Here is a 19,826-nt window from a genome sequence, read left to right as displayed (position 1 = left end):
GCCTGGATCTCTTCAGATCTCCTGACGGATCCACCCCTCTGAAGGAAAAACTGCTGCTGGATTTGCTCAAGGGGTGGCCCAGACGCCCCCTGTCGCCCCCCAGGCACCCCCTGTCACCCCCGAGGCCGCTCTAAGATCAGCCAGACCCAGGTAGCAGCCAGCATTTGCTTTTCGGATGCTAAACCCCGCAGCCACGGCTCAGGTGAATGCCGGCTTTTCTTCTTTCGCAGTGTTTTAACCCACGGAGGGCAGAGAAGCAGCTCACTGACCGTGCGGCGAGTAGACGCGGAGGTTGATGGGGACGGGCGAGATGCCTTTGTTCGTTCCCGTCACCCTGTCGGTTTCCGCTTCGATCTCCTGCCGCACCTCGTCAAAATCTGTGAACTTTTTGGATTTGCAGTGCAAAAACTCAGCATATTCTGGAAGAGGGAAAAAAAAGCCAAAAATGAAGAAGAAAGGCCATGCGGCCATCGCAAGCCCTGCACAGGACGCACACCGAGACTCAGCTGGTTTGGAGACGTTTCTCCGCGGCAGAGCAGAACCAGCCACGTGCTCCAGCGCGGCACCGAGCGGCCCGGCAGAATCGGTGCCGCAGGGAGGCCCCGAGGCCCTGCCCAGGGATTAACCTGGTTATCTCCAGCCTCCTGCCTGGCAGCAGCCCCAAATAAACTTGGCCTCGCCGCTTCCTCTGGCTGCGGAGGAAAGCCCGGGAGGATGGCAGCCAGCCGGCTCGGGCTGAGCACGCCGACACTCTGCCTGCTGCCTCTGCGCTGGCAGCAGCTGCTTTGATGTGGACTCCGAGTTACGCTTCCCTCTGCCAAAAAAGAAACTGCCCTTGGGTGAGATGCTGGCAGGCAGCCGACGCTGGCTCCGGCGAGCGAACCTCCACACCAGAATGGCCGTGTTTGTTTTCACCCGGGCCTGTTTGCCTTTCAGTCCCCGCTGATTGCTTTTAAATGGTTTATTGCCCAGACTCCTAACGCTAAAGAAAGCCGCCAAGATGCTCTGGTGCACGGGGAGGCAGGGCAGCCAACCCCCCCCCGGCGCCAGCAGCACCCTCGTGCCGGCCAAAGGGCCGCCACCGGCAGCGGGGAGGCACGCGGCCGCTCCAGACGCGGGGTATCGCCCTCGACCGTCGGCGCTCGCCGGCTCCGGCAGCCCCTTGCCAAGAAGGAACCGCGGTTTCCCCTCCACCTGCGCCGCGAGCTCGGCTTTACTCCCCGGATTTATCGCTCCGCTTCCCTCTGCCCCCGCAGCAGAGGGCGAGGGGCCCGGCTCTCACCCCGGCAGCTCTGTCGCTCCCCTCCGAGCCCAAACCGTGTCAGGAGACAAACATTAACCCAGCCCCGGCTCCTCTGCGGGGAGGATGCCTGGGAATGGAAAAGCAGCGGCTTTTCCTGGGCCTCTGCGCAGTCTGAGGTTTTCTGAAAGGGTTTTGCAAGTTGTTAGGGCAGGAGAAGCTTCGAGGGGAGCGGGGAAGCGGAGCAGGGAGGAGAGGAGGAAGAGAGACGGCGTCTCCCTACGGGCACCGGGATAACAACTCCTTGGCTCCTCGCAGCAGCTGCCCCAGGAAAAGGGATTTTAAGAGATTTGGGGCCACAGCTTTGCCCCAGGAAGGGAGATGGTGCAACTTCCTCCCTCCAACAGCCCACGGGTGGGGTGGGGGGGGAAATACCAGCCCTACCCCAGCCCTTCCGCTCCGGCAGGTTCCAGATGACACCTTGTCACCTGAAGGCGGTGGCTGCCATTTCGCAATCCCCCTTCCCTGTTCTGGGGACCAGAAGTGATTAATTACTTGATAAACAGGTCACCTGAACAGAGGCAAAGGGAGGCTACGGAGCACGGCTCCACGGACTGCTCCAGCTCTGCCAGGATCAACCCAAACCCACGATTTTTTAGAAGAGGACCGAGTTTCTCTCCGCAGGCGGTTTTATCCTTCCCATATGTATATTTTTGTACTTTTTCTGTGGTTTTTTTACTACTTCGGTCTTTTTTTAAAGCGGGGGCGGCAGCCACAGGCAAATAAAGTGTCTTGGTGGGAAGAGCGGCCTGTGTGGCTCTGAATGGGTCTGGGGGGGGGCTCGGTGGGTCTGGGGGTGCTTCAAATGGGTCTGGGGGGGACTCAAATGGGACTGGGGGGACCCCAAATGGGTCAGGAGGGGCCCAAATGGGGCTGGGGGTGCCTCAAATGGCCTGGGGGGGTGCAAATGGGTCTGGGGGGACCCCAAATGGGTCAGGAGGGGCCCAAATGGGTCTGGGGGGACCCCAAATGGGTCTGGAGGGGCCCAGAGAAATCTCCCTGGAGATCGGGCCGGCCGACGCTTTCACAGCGTGGCTGGTTGGGCAAACGAGCCGCCTCCCACCCTGCGTTCAGCTCCCCGGGGCTCCCAGGCAGGTGAAGGGGGGCAGAGGCTGATTTCACAACCCCTCCGTGCTGGGGTGCGAAGCGGAACCGAGTCACAGAGCGACAGGGAAGCAGCCGGGTGCGCTTTTATTAGCGACTGGCAGCATTTTAAATGCTTGTGTGCAGACAAAGTCCCCCTTATCGTCGGGCTAAGGACAGCTGAAGGCAGACAGGAATTTTCTGCTGGAGGGGAGCAGAAGGACGGACCTAAATGGATGTAAATGTGTCACGACTCCAAGCCGGGCCCTGCTCCCCTCTCCCCTGCAGCCTCACCCCCCCCAGCCCCGCACCACGCAGCCGGAGAGGGCTGACTCACTATTTTCGACCCGTGCTGCTGTCTGACCGGGCATTTAACATATTCCAGGGAAAAAAGGATCATCACAACCTTCTACAGAGGCCTCCTATAGAACAGACCCCGACTTTCCCACGTCAAGGGCCGCGTGTGTTCGAAACGGGCCTGAACATGACTCCAGGAGCAGGCGTGCTCCCCGGCAGCCAAAACCCTCTTCGAGGAACACTCAAACGAACCAGAACCGCTACTCAAATATTCACACGCACGCTAAACGACAAATCTGCGAGGCCGGAGCCGCGTTTGCCAGCCCGGGGTTTCGACCACCCTCTCCCTCTTCTGACGGGGGAGCCGGGCAGCTTCTCCTGCCCCGACCGTACCTGTCTTGGAGAAGATGAGCTGCAGGATGAGAGGCCGCCGGGTGACGATTCCAGAGCCTCGGGGAAGGAAGTCCCTGCAAGGAATTACAAGACAGACATTTACTGACGTGGTTTAAATAAGGAAATTAATGCCCTACCGAGCTGATCACCCCGATACCTAAACGGTGTGCAGCGGCTCGAACACACCCGGTCCTACACAGAATCAGTCCCTGCGCTGCCGTGGGAGCTGGAAGGGGGTAAAAGATGCTCCCGGGAGCACAGAGAGGGTGGAACGGGCCATCGCCCACCCCCTGCCCGTCCCCGAAAGCAGGCGGGAGGAGAACGGGCACCGACAGGGAGGAGAGCGGCTCCCATGGCCTCACAGCTGCCTTCACCATGAACCGCTTCCGAGCGGCTGCGCTGGAGGCTGCGGGCGCAGGAATTGGGAAAGGAGCTTTCCCAGCTGCCAGCCGTTAAGAAATTCGTCTACCGGATTTTAATACCCAGCTAATTCAGAGGAAAAAAAAGAAAAAGACACCTGACACGAAGGACAAACCCATCACCTTCTCTTTACTCTCCAATCCCACCCATCCCTTATGGTTTCACCCCATAGAGTGAAATGAGGTGCAGAACCGGGGATGTTTCTCCTGTCCCCTGCTTGGGGCATCACCGTGGAGCCTGGGGGGGGGTCCTGTCTGGAAATAAACGGAGCTGCTCCGTTTTGGGCTCGTTATCACCCAGCGAACAGCTGCAGCTCCCCTCGCCCAAGCTGAGGGTGATGGGAATTGGACGGGAAAGCGGGTTTGCTGAGCAGCTCTGGGCTGGTGGTTGTGTTTGCTTGGAAACGGGAGCGATAAGAGCTCCGGGGAGCGGCCGGGGCAGCGCTGAGGGGATTTTTCGTTTCCATTAACGAGCGAGCACATCCAGCTTATCAGCCGAGCACGAGGAAACGAGAGCGGCGGCGCGGGCAGGCGGTGCCTGTCACTGGCACCCGCACCCGCAGGCAGCCCGGTCGCGGCGGGGGGAGAGGCTCCACCAGGAATTCACCCACCTCCTCGGCTGTACCCAGCCCCACACGTCAGCGGGTTGTGAGTTCCAGCCGCAATCTCAGCGCCGGGAACGTCACCCAGGAGGTTTCCAAGCAAACCGCGATGCCTGAGCCCCCGCGCGCAGCCACGCCGGGGTTGGGGGGGGGGCGCAGCCCCAAGAATGAGGCTTCTCTAAATAGAAATGTGCTTTTATCACCCTGGCAAAGAGCTTCCTGCCCAACCGGGAGGACGGGTCCTGCGGCACCCGCCACGGGGAAGCATTTGATGGCAAAGGGAAGCGTTTGACGGCAGCAGGAACACCCGGATTTCGGCACCGCTCGCTCCCCGCCGCGGCAGTTTCGCTATGACGGGCCCTGTTACACTTTTTGGAAAGCGGCAACAGCTTCCTCCTGTAAAAATAAACACCGTGAGGGGCAGAAACCCTCCCCACGGCCCCGCCGCCTTCCCCGGGGGGTGAGCATGGAGCATCTCCCGCGACCCAGAGGGGGTCAAACGTGCCTGGCAGACCACACTGCTCCCTTCACCCACACACACCACGTTAACGATCTCGGGGGGTTTAACGACATAAACCCCCAGTTCCCGACCCCGCCGAGGCGTGGTGACGGTCAGGCACCCTTTTGCCACGTAGCGAAGCCAAACAGAGCTTCATGGGGGAGGACGGCGTGACTCCTGCCCGGCAGCGGACATGGGCCGGCCCTCGCGCGGCCACAGAGCCGGGTCACCCCGTCTGGCACTCGCGGACGGCAGCGAGGGGGTGTTGTTACAATCAAGGGGTGTCACCGCGCTCAGATCTTGTTGTCACGCACATATTTTGTGGCCAGGGTTGACAGGAACGATCTCCTTCACGAGCAAACACCAACTGCAAACACCGAGGGGGAAACCGGAGCCTGCCAGAAGGTCCCTTCAGCGTTTTTTAAACATTAAAGTGACTCAGAGCCGTGGGGCAGGCGGCGCGAAGCACGACCTCGCGGGGCTGACGCACCCCGGAGACGTAACAGCCGAGGAGTGAGGTCAAAGCCGTTTGAAATGACGACATTAAACCCGGATTTTCCCATTCACCTGGTTGTTCAGGGTAATCCTCTGCCTCCGCTTCGCGTGCGGTGCCAGGAAACGCCGCCTCACAGAGAGCACAAAGACAAAGGTCACTGCTGGAGGAAGAACATTTAATACCTCCTGGCCCCTGTAAAACCCCCTGTGGCAAAGGGCACCTGAGAGTTGGCTCCTGGGCGGCGAGTGCTGCCTGTCCCTGCCATCCCCTCACGATTTTCAGGCTCCAATTTATCTTGACGGATTCTTCACCAGCGACCCTGTGGCGGCTCTTCCCCAAAATCCAGGGAAAAGACACCCCGACCTCCCCGGGATGAGACCGACCGGGCGGCAGTGCCACATCCCAATGTCCCTCTGAGATGTGTTTTCACCAACACGCACCCCCCTCGCTCCCAAATTCCCTTCTTTTCGCTCCATTTTCAGCCAGCTCTCCCTGCTGAGAACACAAGTTTCCCCCCTCCCGTGTCTGAAGCGACACCTCGCGATGAAACTGCCGTTCCTCTGACGATTGCTGCCATAAAATCCTCCACGGTCGCTTCAGCCGTGATTTACACCCGCAGCGCCGCCGTCCCGCCTCGGCGCGGCCGGTTCCACGCAGGCACCCGAGTTACACCAGACCCGGGGAATATCTGTGGAAAAGCCCTAAGAACAGGCCGCTCTCATCTCCATCCTCCCCTGTGGATAAATTCTCCCTCGAAGAGGCTTAGACGCGGCGTTAGCGCCGGCTTAAAAATCGCAGCGAGCCTCCTTGGGCCTGCTTGGGGTAAATGAGGAGTTTTAGCTGCATTTTGGGGTTTCCGAAGCGCATTATGGTGCCGATTTCAGCGTCTCGCCGGGAGAAGGGACGTGCCCCATGCAGGCGGTGGATCTCTCAGTGAGGGCTGGCCATCTCCAGCCCTGCCCTCGCCCGCCTTAGCCCCAGCTTTATTTACAGCTGCCGGGAGCCCCGACGAGGCCGCGCGCAGGACTCATAATGCCCCATTGAGGGCTGGTTCCTCGACGGCGCTGCCGAGGGGAGGGCCTCCCCGCCGCCCCCGCCACAACGGCTCCATTGTCAGCCCCGGGCCGAGCGGCCGCCGCGTTCAATGCCCGGGTTTGATACGGCTCTGAAAATGTCTTTTACGGCGGCGGCGTTGGTCGGAGTGGCGCGGCGAGAGCCGGAGCGGGGCCGGGGGAGGCTCGGCGCCTTCAGCACGCTCGTACTGCGGCGACAAGGGCTCCAAAGAGGGGCCGGTCAATGCCCGTTTCATCGCGACGTCAATGGGATGGCTTTTCATACAGCTCCTAATGTCATTTTAATGCAGTATTTTAGACTTCCTTTTGTGTCCTTCCTCGCTAAACAAGAGAACCGAGTCGCTTCAGACCCCTCACGCAGCAAGGCCAAGCTACTTCGACGCCGCTGAAACAGATCCGGCAGCGGGACAGGTTCCTTCCCCACAAATAAACTCCAGTTCAGCATCTAATCCAGAGATTTAGAGAGCTCCAGGCAGCCGAGCCCAACTCCAGGCTCCTCCGCAGGCTTTTTGCGCAGCCGACGGCGTCTCAGCTCGTCTCAACGGGGCTCGTAACCCTCTTCTCGTATTTTAAGGCCACGGGAAGGGACCACCGTGACACGTGGCTGCCCTCTCCCCACACCAGGCTGCATTAACACGTGTCTTTAGGCTCCTTCAAACCATTAAAAAAACACCGACGCAGGGCGATTGCAGAGCACGGATCCAGACTCCCCGCTGACTCCGTCACCGCTCATTTGCGTTCACCCCTAACGCAATCAACCGAAATTACTTATTCTGAAGAGAGAACGACGTCTTTCCCTGCGGCTCCTCGAAACGGGGAGACAAGATAAGGGAGATGAGCTGAAACCACCTCGTCCGCCTCCGCCGCGCCAGCCGAGGCTCGGCAGCACGCAGGGCACCGGGACACAGCACCAAAGAAGCCGGCGCGGCTCGTTACGGGAGACGGGATGCCGGGCTCAAAGTCAGGCTTCCTACAGAGGCATCCAGCCTTCCCAACGGGTCCGAAAAGCCAAGATTAAAGGTCAAACAGCTGCAAAAGCGAGGAGAGATCAGCAAAAATAACCCCACCGCCCGTTTCTAAGCAGCTGTTTCCAGAAGGAAACGCGGTTAGCTGGCGTGGCAGGCCCCACGCATCCCCGCGGGGAGCCTTCGTTAGCACGCGGGAACGGCGGGACCCGTCGCCGGGGGAAATCAGAGCAGCCGGAGTGAGCTCCAAAGCGCCGTCCGGTTTCCTCCACGTTGTTTATTCATCTCCATCTCAAATAAACCAGAGGCCAAATGCTTCACCGGGGGGTCTCCAGCCGCTGACACCCCACCAGGCAGCTACACCTCACAGACAGCTCCCGCAAGGAAAACCACACACACGGAAACTTCCCCGTTTCCACTCCGTTTTGCAGACTAAACCCACCAGACGCTCCTCCAAGAGCAACGTCTGGCTCCTCAGCTGGATATCGCCTCCGTTTTTAAGCCCAGCTCCCTTCCCAACGTGCGCACGCACCGACACAGCCGCACGCTCGGAAGCGGCCCCTCAGGGATAAAAGCTCTCAGGGACAAAACGTGGCTCGCACGCTCAGAGCGCCAAAGCTCGATGCGTTCGGCTTGAAATCTAGAGCAAGCTTCACACGGCGCGGCTGGTTTATTGTCGGAACAGCCCGGAGGCCTCAGCGCTCGTCCCCATCCCGTTATCCCTCCTGGAGAAACACTCGAGAAAACCCGACGGGATTCGTACCCCAACGGCGTCGAGCGCTGCGCCGAGACAAGCAGGTGGTCCCTGCCCAACCTTGGCACAAGCGAGCCATTTTGGGGCTATTAATCCCCAAATTATCATGCATAACTGTAACGATAATCTATATCCCTCATTATTCCCAAGTATTTCAACAGGCGGGCAGGGAAAGCAGCACTAAAGAGCAGGAGATGCTGAAACTCGGGAACGACAGCAACCACCGAGCCGACGGCTGGAGACTGCTGACACCAGGGCAGGGCAGAGTCCACCCCACGCATAATTAGCGGTTATTAACAGGAGCTGCAGAACGAAGTTAGTGCCACGGGACGGGAGCGCGACGTTCCCGGTTACGGCGGCGCAGCTCCAGCCTCGCAGAACACGCTCCCGCGCAGAGCCCGGCTGTCTGCGGCGCCTTAACCCCTTATTAAAGTCCTTCCGACGGAGACTTCAACGCTCCGAAACAAAGATTTTTAATTACCGGGGCCGGTTTTCCAGCAGCACCATAATTAGAGGCTGTCAAAATTTCCCCTGGCAGCCATTTAGGAGGGGGAATAACTCGACTATTTCAACCCCAACAGTAGCGAGGCTTAGCAAAGCCCAGATGCGAGTTTAGTCTGGAGGGGGGGGGGGGTTCAAGCTCCACCAGTCCCGCCGACTCCTCCTCTCCCTCCCACGCCAACGGGCTGTAAAAGCATCCCCGGCCGCGAATCCACACTACGAACCCGCCCTGCACGAGGGTAAAAGAAAAGGCAAACGGCGTCAGGTGACGGGTCGCACAGCGGGCCCCGGATCCCGGCCTCACCGCTCGGGAAAACGTTACACAAGCAAAAAAACAAAGAAAGAAACAGCAGAAAGCACAACGGCGCGGAAAACTCTGGCGGCGCTTTCAAATGATGTTTTTCTACAGAGAAAGGGAACGGCTGGCAGGACCCCGCAGCGACCACGACACCAAAACCAGCCCGAAATGGCGGAAAAAACGCCCGGCCTGCTTTTTTTGGGAACATTAAGGTTCACGTAGGTGTCGTGGAAGAGTGGGATGGAGCCGCCGCTGTTTTGTCGGTGACCAGACCCGCGCCGGCCCATGTCAGGATGGAATGACGTCACAGGAAAGCTGCTATTGTTCACATTACAGCATCCGCCCCCGCCGGGATGGGAACCCCGTCGCGTGATGTAGACGGAGGAAGAAGCAGCCCGAGATGAAGGGGCAGGCGAGGACGGGAACAAAACAGCAGGAGTCTGGTGATGGTGACAGCTCCTTACCCCACGCCCGGAGCAAGTGCCCGACGAAACGAAGAGCAAGCGCAGAGCCGAGCCACGAATCGCCCGCACCGTCCCCATAAAGGCAGCGGGGGAGAGAGAAAAGGTGGAGAAGGGCGAAGAGGCGACTCCGCTCGCGGCGCTTTGGGGCAGAAGCAGAAGTTATTAGTGATTACGGTAGATTTTGAAAGCATCCGGCAAGATTTTTAAACCCCGGAGCGGTAGCGCGGGGTGAAATCAGCTCTGCTCCCCGCTGTTATCGGGGCAGACGTGGTCGCCCTCCACAGCTGGGCGTCAAGCCCGCGGCCTTGCCTTATCCCGTCCACGCCGAGCGGCCCCGCCGCGAGGCCCCGACGCCTCGGCCCTATCTCGAGGGCACACGGCCCCGACACGGCGGCAGGCCCGGCGCTATCAGCCTGGTGACAGAAGCGTCTTCACGCGGCGTTAAGGCTTTGATGGCGAGGGGTGAAAGGTCACGCTCCTGCTTTGCCGACGCTCCTGTTGAGCATCCCGGGGACTCGCCGTCGGCCGCTCGCGACGCCCCGGTTCCTCCTCACACCAGGCAGCATCCCAGGAGGATCCGGCGACGCCGGGATGAGCCTCCCCGGTGGGCGGGTGGCCTGTGGGAGGTTCATGGGCCTGGCAGCGTCCTCCACGGCCGGGCAGCGCCGCCGTCTCGCTGCTCGGGGGCTCGGTGCAGCGGGCCAGCACTTGCCATGGCCCGGGGGAGCGTCCCCCCGCTCCCCGCAGCGGGAGCCCCCTCCCGTATTCACGGAGCCGCCCTACGCCAGCGCCGTGCGCGGCAGCCACGGCCCAGGCCCCCGCCTGCGCCGTTGGCGTAAGGGGCCGCCGGTGACCCGCTCCCCGGGGCCGCGCCTTACGCCAAGTGCGTAAGGCACGGCCGGGCGAGGGGAGAGGGCCGCCGGGGCGCTCCGCAGTTTGCGTAGCGGCGGCCGAACGCGCCGCGGGGGGGGGTCCCACAGGCCGCGGCCGCGCCCTACGCAGGCGGGATTCGCGAAGCGCGCTTACGCCAGTGGCGCAGCGGCGGGCGGGCAGCGGCGGCGGCGCCGTCATCGCCGCCCGCCCCTCCCCGCCGCCCCGCGACTCACCGGCCCACGAAGTTCTCGAGCACCGAGCTCTTGCCCGCGCTCTGCCCGCCCACCACGGCGATCTGCGGCAGGTCGAGGTGGCAGCTCTGCCCGATGGAGCTGAACGCGTCCTGCAGCTTGTTCACCAGCGGGATCAGCTCCTCCATGCCCCGGTTCCCCATGGCGGCGCGGGGGGTGGGGGTGGGGGACCACGCTCCCGCTCTCCCGGCGGCGGCTCCTCCTCACAGGGCCCGCGGCGGCGGCGACCAAACTTCCCCTCCGAGTCTCCTCATCCGGCACTGGCGACACCCCCGGGGCGCCGCTCCGCCGGGCCCGCCCCGCTCCCCTCAGGCCGAGCTGCCATTGGTCGTTTCGACCGTCGATCAAAAGGACCAGGCGAGCGGAGAGGAGGCGCGGACTGTCAATCAACGAGGAGGACGGGACCGAGAAGCTGCGCCCCTTCTCTACCGTTCCATTGGCCTTCCACCGCGTCGCTCATCCCTACCAGCCAACGGGAGGTGGAGCTGGCCTGTCAGCTGAGGCGGTGCCGCTGCAGCTCCCGCCCCGCGACATCGGTCTTGCCGCTTCATTGGCAGAGACGACTGCCGCTCCGGAAAGCGATCAAATCAATACCCAAAAGAGGCGGACGAGTTCACCCGCCTCTCCCCACCCACCTTCCCTCTCATTGGACAGCGCGCCTGCCACTCCACCAGATTGACCAACCCAGCCAGCGAGGGAAATCGGAGGGAAGCTGGGCGGGTAGAAAACCCTTTCGCGATTCGCCAGCCAGCTGTCAATCAACCATCTCTGCCAGCCGATTGGCTACTTTTGTCCTTTCTTCTCCCCCCCAGCCTCCTTTCCCGGGCACAGCCCAGTGACCGTAGACCCCCGTGTAGCCGCGCACTCCCGAGGGCACCCCCCGAGGCGAGGCCCCGGGGCCGGCCCGACCCCCCCGCTTCCCCCCCCCACCCCGGCCCCTCTCCCCCCGGGGAACCCCCAGCACCAACAGCCCAGCCACGACGGTTCCCTTGGGGGGATCTTTATTTCACACCTTCACCCCGCGGCGTCAACCAGTGGGGAGACCCCTCCCGTGCCGGTGCCGGGGGGGGGGGGGGGCTCCCCTCACCGCCCCGCGCCCCCCCGGCTGGTCCCCGGTGCCGGGGGGCTGCCCCGGCGTCGCGGCGAGACTGGGGTCTGCATCCCGGTCACCAGTCGGCTGAGTCCCGCCGGGAACCGGCCAGCACAGAGGACATCCGAGCTGCCCCTGGAAGAGACGGGGGGGGGTTGTGGGGCAGCCGTTACCGGCACCTCATCACCGGGAGATGCCGGCGGCGTCACCTACCTGAGCTCGGCGGGGGTCTGGGGGCCGGGGGGCAGGGGGAAGGTGGGCAGGGAACGGCGCTGGCGGCAGAGGTAGCCGGCGGGCAGGTCCTGGGGCAGGTCAGCGTCCGGGCGCTCCAGCGGCAGAGCCATCTCTGGGGTGGGGAGGGGGGAAAAGGCACCGTCACCCCCCAAAAGGGCCCCACCAGGGGCTGGGCTCGCTGTGCCGGGAGCGAAAAATCACCCGGCACCCGAAAAAAAACCACCCCGGGGCAGCACCATGGTAGTGGTGCCTGGATTTTGGGGTGACGGCGACCTCCTAAATCCAGGTGGGGTGGGGAAAGGCCCCAGAGCTTCCCAGCACGGACCAGAGTGTGAAGTGGGGGGGCCGGTCCCCCCCCTTTTCCCAGGGGAAACTCTCCCTCCCGGTGTCCCTACCGCTCCGGATCCGGCTCAGCTCCGGCCCCAGCAGCTTCCCGTCCATGCTCAGCAGGATGTATTTCTCCATCCGGAGCTCCGGGCTGAGCCGATCCACCACCCGGCGGGTCGGTCGCTCCTGCGGCTCCGGCGGGGCCGGGGGCTCAGCCCGGCTGGGATGCACCGCATCCATCTTCCAGCTGGGAACAGGAAGGAAAAGACAGGGATTGTCCCAGCTCTGGTCACCGCAGCACCGGCGTGGCCAGCGCTGACCCTCCCATCCAGCCCCAGAACGTCCCAGTGGAGGCGGGGGGGACACAGCCCCGCTCCTGGGGTCCCCACGGGTGACCGAGCTCCGAAACCCGGGTGCAGCCGCTTCCCGGGCGGGTCGGCGTTTCCCAGACCCGTCCCTGCTCCCAGTTCGGGCCGGCTGGGAAGAGACACGGTCGGTTTCAGACACGGCTGAGCTGTGACCAGGACACCCCAGAGAAACGGCGGCCCCCAGCCCCGCTTCCCAGTGAGGGGGGAGCTGAGTCCCAGCAGCAGCTTGTCCCCAAAATGGGGGGGTTCTGTCCTCGCTGCCCCCCTGCAAGGGGGGGTCTGGGGGAAGATTCATGTCCCCATCACCCAAGGGAACCCGCTGGGGGCTCCCGGTTACTCGTACCCGCCAGCATTACCATAATCTGGGCTCAACTGTTTGGCTCCAAAAGGGCGGCGGGAGCTGCCGGCGGGGAGGGGGGTGGCAGGGGACGGAGGGAGCCAGGGTCCCGCGGAGGCTCCACCAGCGCGGCTGCGGAGGGAGGAGAGGGGAGGGGGGGGGCTGCAGACAGGCTGGCAGCTGTTTCCCTTCCTCTCCTCTCTGGGAAAGAGTAATTAAATCCCTTGTTGCGCTCAGCGAGTCGATTACCAGGTTCCCAGCGAGATTTCTGAGATAAAAACCCGGCGTTTGAGGCGGGAGAGCAGAGGAGGAGGGCTGGGATCCGCTGCCCGCAGGCCGGGCTGCTCCTGCCTCTGCTGACCCGGCTCCGGGGGGGATTCGCTCCATCGGAGCCCAGGCTGCCGTGTGTCTCCGCTTCCCTGAGCATCCGTCCCTCGTCCGGCTCGTTAACGCTCTAACGAGTTCATCGCTCACAGGCTGCCGGGGGCCCAGGACACGGCACGCAAGCGGCCGTGGGGACGGCAGGGCAGCGGTACAGGCAGGGCTGCCCACAGCAGCGCCGGGGGGGGTCATGGCCGAGCACCCCGCTTTGCAGGGGCTGTTTCTGCACCCAGCCCTCACCTGAGCCCTCCTCGCCACGGGGGACAGAGCTGGAGCTTTCTGGATCGGCTCCTGACGGCCGTTTTAATTTTGGTTTAGGGAATTTCAAACAGGTCCCTTGTCCCTTCCCCTCCACTGCTCCCCCTCACCCATTAGGGTCCCCCATCCCCGAAAATGGTCTGACTGGGAAGGCAGAGCTCCCCCCAGGCAGCACCGTCGTAAACTTTCCCCCAAGCCCCCGTTCCAGAGAACCGTCTCGCCGTTTCGGGAACGGGCGGCTCTTCCCAGGGGAGGTTACCTCCTTTAGACGGGCGGGTTCCCACGCACCGCGCCGGCACACTCGCCTCCCTCGCGCCGGGAGCTGATTACAGCAGAGTCTGGAAAAACAGAAACAACCATTTCTATCAAAACAGGGAATATTTCCCCAGCTCGGGCTTCCCACATATGAGGGGCCGAGCTGCTGCTCCTACCTCTGCCAGACCCCCCACTGACCTGACGTGGGGTGCCTGGACCCCGCCGGGCCTTAACACCCCCCAGGACCTGCCCGAGGGGGAGATGGGGGGCTAACAGGTAAAGGGAGGGAGGAGGGGGTGTCTCTCAGACCTGCTCAGGGCTTTCACGGTCCTGACGATGAGGCTGAAATCCCGGGTGCAGCTGGCACGGGGGATCCCGAGGGGATGGATGGAGCTGTTGTGTGAGGGGAAACTGAGGCAGGGAGGCGGAGGGGGGCTTCCCCTGGAGGGTTTAGGGACCAGGGGAGGGGGCTCTGCCTGAGGACAAGGGAAGAGAGGAGGGGGCTCTCCCTGGGGGGCTTAGGGGCCAGGGGAGGGGACTCTCCCCAGGACGAAGGAGGAAGAGGAGGGGGCTCTCCCTGGGGGACATAGGGAGCAGGGGAGGGGGGTCTCCCAAGGGCCAGGAGAGCAGGGGAGGAGGGTCTCCCGGGGGTCACGGGGAGGGGGAAAGGAGGAGGCTCTCCCCCAGGGTCATGGGGGAGTGGGGAAGGCTCTCCCGAAGGACACGGGGTCCGGAGGAGGGTCGTCCCCCCCCCCGCACCGAGGCCCAGCGCGGAGGCCGAAGCCCCAACATGGCGCCCGCGTTGCCCCTGGTTACGGCCACTTCCGGCGGGACGCGGCGGCAGCCGGAAGCTCGAGTCACGTGGGGGAGCGGGAAGATGGCGGCGCCCAGGGCAATGGGGCCGGGCCCGGCGCCGCTGCTGCGGGTGGCGGCGGAGTGCGGGCGGAGCCGGGCGCGGGCCGGCGAGCTGCGGCTGCCGCACGGCCCCGTCCCCTGCCCCGTCTTCATGCCCGTGGGTACCCGCGGTACCACCAAAGGCGTCACGGCGGCCCAGCTCGCCGCGCTCGGCTGCCGCATCTGCCTCGGCAACACCTACCACCTGGGCACGCGGCCGGTGAGCGCCGCCGCGGCGGGGAGGGGCGGGAGGGGGGGGGGTAACGGACCGGGAGGAGCCGCCGGGGCCGGACCCGCCCGCAGCCACCGGGGAGCATCGGGCACGGGAGAGCCGCGGTCCCGGGAAGGCCACGCCCCCATGGCAGGATGGCCACGCCCCCCGCGAGCTCACGCTACTCGGCTTCAGGGTGGCCACGCCCCCAATCCCGGAATGGCCACGGCCCCGGGATGACCCCGCCCCTTTGTCCATAAAAGTATCTTTGAGGGTGGCCACGCCCCCGTTGCCACGCCCTTTTTGCGACGGCCCCGCCCCCGGGGGGGCTTCCAGCACCTGTGCCCATGGAAGAAAGGGCCCGGGGTGGCCCCGCCCCCTGTGTAGCCCCGCCCCCAGGTACTCTAGCCCCGCCCCCAGGGGGCGCCATGCCCCTGGGGTGGGTGGGAATGGCCCCCCCAGGGCCCCCCCCCCCGGGGCACCCCCTGATGTGACCCCGTCCCGCCGCAGGGCCCGGAGCTGGTGCAGCGCGCGGGCGGCCTCCACGGCTTCATGGATTGGCCCCACAACCTGCTGACGGTGAGGGGGGGCCCGGGACCCCCACCCTGGGGGGGGGACACACCCCCGGATTTCCACCTGGGTGATGGCAACCCCCAGGACCCCCCTCCAGGGCCCCCCCTGCTCCCCCCAGCCCCATTATGGGGATCCCAATCCCCCACCCCAGGGGTGTGAGGTATCACCCCCCCCCAGCCCCATTATGGGGGTCCCCCCCGCCCCCCAACGCCTCTTCCCCCCCCCCCCCCCCAGGACAGTGGGGGCTTCCAGATGGTCTCGCTGGTGGAGCTGTCGGAGGTGACGGAGGAGGGGGTCCGCTTCCGCTCCCCCTACGGCGGGGAGGAGATCCTGCTCAGCCCTGAGAAGTCCATCGAGATCCAGAACGCCCTGGGTGAGTCCGGGGGGGGCACAACTGAACCCCCAAAATCAGGGGGAGGTGGTGGGAGGGGATGTCCTGGGACAGCCCCCCCCCCCCCCCCCTCCCCTCACCCCGCAGGTGCCGACATCATGATGCAGCTGGACGACGTGGTGAGCAGCACCACGACGGGGCCGCGCGTGGAGGAGGCCATGCACAGGTCCGGGACCCCCCCAGACCCCCCCTCTGCCCCCTCAGACCCCCACCCTGAGCCCTGACACCCCCCCCGGCCCCCCCCCAGGTCCGTGCGCTGGCTCGACCGCTGCATCGCCGCCAACCGCCGCCCCGAGACGCAGCGGCTCTTCGCCATCATCCAGGGGGGGCTGGATCCGGCCCTGCGCACCCAGTGCCTGGAAGGTACCGTGTCCGCGGGCCCCTCCCGGCCTTCCTCCCATCCTCATCCTCCTCCTCCTCCCCTCCCGTCCTTCCTCTTGCTCCTCATCCTTTTTCCATTCTCCACCTGCTCCTCATCCTCCTCTGGCTTCCCACCTTCTTCCCGCTGCCCATCTGCCCCCCATTCCTCATCCTCCTCCTCCTCCCACTCCCTGCCTTCCTCCCGCTCCTCATCCTCCTCCTCCTCCCGCTCCCTGCCTTCCTCCCGCTCCTCATCCTCCTCCTCCTCCCGCTCCCTGACTTCCTCCCGCTCCTCCTCCTCCTCCTCCTCCCACTCCCTGCCTTCCTCCCGCTCCTCATCCTCCTCCTCCCGCTCCCTGCCTTCCTCCTGCTCCTCATCCTCCTCCTCCTCCCGCTCCCTGACTTCCTCCCGCTCCTCCTCCTCCTCCTCCTCCCACTCCCTGCCTTCCTCCCGCTCCTCATCCTCCTCCTCCCGCTCCCTGCCTTCCTCCTGCTCCTCATCCTCCTCCTCCTCCCGCTCCCTGCCTTCCTCCCGCTCCTCATCCTCCTCCTCCTCCCACTCCCTGCCTTCCTCCCGCTCCTCATCCTCCTCCTCCTCCCGCTCCCTGCCTTCCTCCCGCTCCTCATCCTCCTCCTCCCGCTCCCTGCCTTCCTCCTGCTCCTCATCCTCCTCCTCCTCCCGCTCCCTGCCTTCCTCCCGCTCCTCATCCTCCTCCTCCTCCCGCTCCCTGCCTTCCTCCCACTCCTCATCCTCCTCCTCCTCCCGCTCCCTGCCTTCCTCCTGCTCCTCATTCTCTTCCCACTCCCCATCTTCCTCTTGCTCCTCATCCTCCTCTGGCTTCCCACCTTCTTCCCACTCCTCATCCTCTCCCCGCTCCCTGTCTGCCCCCCACTCCCCATCTTCCTCCCGCTCCCCACGTTCCTCCCCCTCCCTGCCTTCCTCCCACTCCTCTTCCCATTCCCCAGCACCCTCCTGCTCCCCCCTTCTCCCCACTCCCCGTCTGCCCCCCATTCCCCATCCTCCTCCCACTCCTCATCCTCTTCCCATTTGCCATCTTACACCCCTCCCTGCCTTCCTCCCGCTCCCCATCATCCTCCCGCTCCCTGTCTGCCCCCCATTCCTCACCTTCCTCCCACTCCTCATCATCCTCCTGCTCCCCATCTTCCCTCCATTTCCCATCTCCTCACTCCCCATCTCCTCCCATACCCCCCACCCGCCTCCTGCGGGGATGGGGGGGGGATCCTGGGCAGGTCAGGGGGCCCTGGGGGGCGTGTCAGAGGGACGTGGGGTGCTCACAGCCCTTTGTGCCCCCCCAAGAAATGACCCATCGAGACGTCCCCGGCTTTGCCATCGGGGGCCTGAGCGGGGGCGAGGACAAGGACAGTTTCTGGAGGATGGTGAAGCTCAGCACCGACCTCCTGCCCCGGGACAAGCCCCGGTACCTGATGGGCGTGGGGTAAGTCCTGGGGGGCAGCGGGGGGGGTGTCACCGCTGCCCCCCGTGGAGTGTGGAGGTGCAGGGGGGTGTTTGGGGGGGGGTGTGGAACTCAGCTCCCCCCTCTCCTCCGCAGTTACGCCACCGACCTGGTCGTCTGCGTCGCTTTGGGCTGCGACATGTTCGACTGCGTCTTCCCCACCCGGACGGCGGTAAGAGGCTGCTGGGGGGGCGCACACAACCCCCCACCCCCCCACCCTTGCCACCCCAGGGTGGGGGGACCCCCACCGCTCACCCCCCTCCCCACAGCGTTTCGGCTCGGCCCTGGTCCCCTGGGGTTCGCTGCAGCTGAAGAACAAACAATTCGCCAAAGATTTCCGCCCCATCGACGAGAACTGCGGCTGCCCCACGTGCCAGCGGTGGGTGCAGGGTTAGGGGAGCCCCAGGCAGGATTTGGGGCGGGGGGGCAGGATGGTATCTGAGCCCACCCCCCTCCCCGGCAGTTTTCATCCTTTCCCCCCTCCTTCTCCAGGCACAGCCGCGCGTACCTGCACGCGCTGCTCCGCAGCGAGACGGCCGCCCTGCACCACCTCACCATCCACAACATCGCCTACCAGGTGGGGCTGGGGGCTACCAGAGTCGGTGGGGGGGGGGGTCCCCAACTTCCCTTTAACCCCCCCCCTGCCCCCCTTTTCCCGCAGCTGAACCTGATGGGCTCCATCCGGGAGAGCATCTTGGCCCAGCGCTTCCCCGAATTCGTCCGGGAGTTCCTGCGCACCATGTACGGGCCGCGGGTCCCCGCCTGGGTCGCGGAGGCTTTGGCCGCTGTCGGCATCACCCTGGACTGACCGGGACCCCCCCGCGCCCCCCCCAGCATCCCTGGGGGTTGGCGGAGAGGCCCAGCACCCTGGCATCCCCCATTTCTCCCCGCAGGCGGTTTTATCCTTCCCATATGTATATTTTTGTACTTTTTTTGTGGTTTTTTTACTACTTCGGTCTTTTTTTAAAGCGGGGGCGGCAGCTGCAGGCAAATAAAGTGTCTTGGTGGGAAGAGCGGCTTGTGTGGCTCTGAATGGGTCTGGGGGGGGGGGGGCTCGGTGGGTCTGGGGGTGCTTCAAATGGGTCTGGGGGGGACTCAAATGGGACTGGGGGGACCCCAAATGGGAATGGAGGGGCCCAAATGGGGCTGGGGGTGCCTCAAATGGGCCTGGGGGGATGCAAATGGGACTGGGGGGACCTCAAATGGGTCAGGAGGGGCCCAAATGGGTCGGGGGGGACCCCAAATGGGGCTGGAGGGGGCCAAATGGGTCTGGGGGTGCCTCAAATGGGCCTGGGGGGTGCAAATGGGTCTGGGGGGACCCCAAATGGGTCAGGAGGGGCTCAAATGGGTCTGGGGGGCCTCAAATGAACTAGGGGGCCCCCAAATGGGTCTGGAGGGGACCAAATGAGCTGGGGAGGGCTCAAATGGGCCTGGGGGGTGCAAATAGGTCTGGGGGTGTCTCAAATGGGCCTGGGGGGTGAAAATGGGTCTGGGGGGACCCCAAATGGGTCAGGAGGGGCCCAAATGGGTCTGGGGGTGCCTCAAATGGGCCTGGGGGGTGCAAATGGGTCTGGGGGGACCCCAAATGGGTCTGGGGGTGCCTCAAATGGGTCTGGGGGGCCTCAAATGAACTGGGGGGCCCCCAAATGGGTCTGGCGGGGACCAAATGGGTCTGGGGGTGCCTCAAATGGGCCTGGGGGATGCAAATGGGTCTGGGGGTGTCTCAAATGGGTCTGGGCGGTTGCAAATGGGTCTGGGGGGACCCCAAATGGCTCTGGGGAGGCCCCAAATGGGGACTCAGTGCTGCCCGGGGGGCTCAGCTGCCATCACAGGGTCCGGCAGAGGCCACGGCCAGAGAAGCGACGATTTGGGGGGTGCTTGGGAGTCTCGGGGGGGCTCGGGGACGCTCTTGGGGCCCCTGAGACCCAAGAGGGGACCGAGGGAGAGGAGTGGGGGCGATGGGGGTCTGGGGCTGCAGAGGAGGGGACATTTTGGGGGTGCCAGGGGACATTCTGGGGGGTGCAGGAATGAAGAAGGGGCTCAGGGATTGCTTGGGGGTCCCAGAGGGGATCGAGGACACTCTGGGGTCCCAGGGGGGGACCAAGGGAGAGGAGTGGGGGCGATGGGGGTCTGGGGGTGCAGGGGGGACATTTTGGGGGCCCAGGAATGTGGAAGGGGACTGGGGAACCCTCTGGGGTCCTGGGGATGCTCTGGGAATGGGGGGGGGGGGTCTGGGGGTGCAGAGGAGGGGACCTGGGGATACGTGGGGGGGCAGCTGGGGACATTTTTGGGACTCAGGAATGCAGAAGGAGACTGGGGGATGCTCGGGGGTGCCGGGGGGGAGATGGGGGGGGGGGGACACGGAGGGTGGGACACGGTGATGCAGGACCCGGATTCTCCCCGA

At 64.5% G+C, this 19,826-nt stretch overlaps 3 protein-coding genes across 9 annotated transcripts in view; 1 reads left to right on the top strand and 2 right to left on the bottom strand.

The window, feature by feature from the left end:
- DNM2 (dynamin 2) overlaps positions 1–10,562 on the bottom strand; it is a 31,448-nt gene extending 20,886 nt beyond the window's left edge. For 6 of the 7 annotated variants that reach the window (XM_074810753.1, XM_074810756.1, XM_074810757.1 and 3 more), the window contains exons 1-3: positions 10,251–10,561; positions 3,074–3,147; positions 270–419 (exon numbers count right to left, since the gene is read on the bottom strand). In XM_074810753.1, coding sequence (XP_074666854.1) covers positions 270–419; positions 3,074–3,147; positions 10,251–10,411 — 385 coding nt within the window. In that variant the 5' untranslated portion in view covers positions 10,412–10,561. Of the gene's footprint in view, positions 1–269; positions 420–3,073; positions 3,148–10,250 lie in introns of all 7 variants that reach the window. The other variant, XM_074810754.1, reaches the window with a different exon arrangement.
- Positions 10,563–11,252: 690 nt separating this feature from the next.
- Positions 11,253–13,447, bottom strand: LOC141917468 (uncharacterized). The gene is made up of 5 exons (XM_074810671.1): positions 12,874–13,447; positions 12,644–12,756; positions 11,988–12,166; positions 11,572–11,704; positions 11,253–11,493 (listed from the first exon to the last, which is right to left on the bottom strand). Exons 1-5 carry the CDS (start codon positions 13,195–13,197, stop codon positions 11,352–11,354), a joined length of 891 nt encoding a protein of 296 aa, XP_074666772.1. The 5' UTR covers positions 13,198–13,447; the 3' UTR covers positions 11,253–11,351.
- Positions 13,448–14,264: 817 nt separating this feature from the next.
- Positions 14,265–18,433, top strand: QTRT1 (queuine tRNA-ribosyltransferase catalytic subunit 1). The gene is made up of 10 exons (XM_074810661.1): positions 14,265–14,632; positions 15,134–15,202; positions 15,431–15,569; positions 15,675–15,753; positions 15,835–15,950; positions 17,266–17,404; positions 17,519–17,594; positions 17,692–17,801; positions 17,915–17,999; positions 18,084–18,433. The coding sequence occupies exons 1-10, from the start codon at positions 14,309–14,311 to the stop codon at positions 18,228–18,230; spliced, it is 1,284 nt and encodes a 427-aa protein (XP_074666762.1). The 5' UTR covers positions 14,265–14,308; the 3' UTR covers positions 18,231–18,433.
- Positions 18,434–19,826: the final 1,393 nt, after the last annotated feature.

The sequence above is a fragment of the Strix aluco genome, chromosome 38 (genome assembly GCF_031877795.1).
Source record: "Strix aluco isolate bStrAlu1 chromosome 38, bStrAlu1.hap1, whole genome shotgun sequence".
Lineage (NCBI taxonomy): Eukaryota > Metazoa > Chordata > Aves > Strigiformes > Strigidae > Strix > Strix aluco.
Note: the sequence above shows the minus strand (reverse complement) of the source record. Positions and strands in the feature narration are given on the sequence as shown.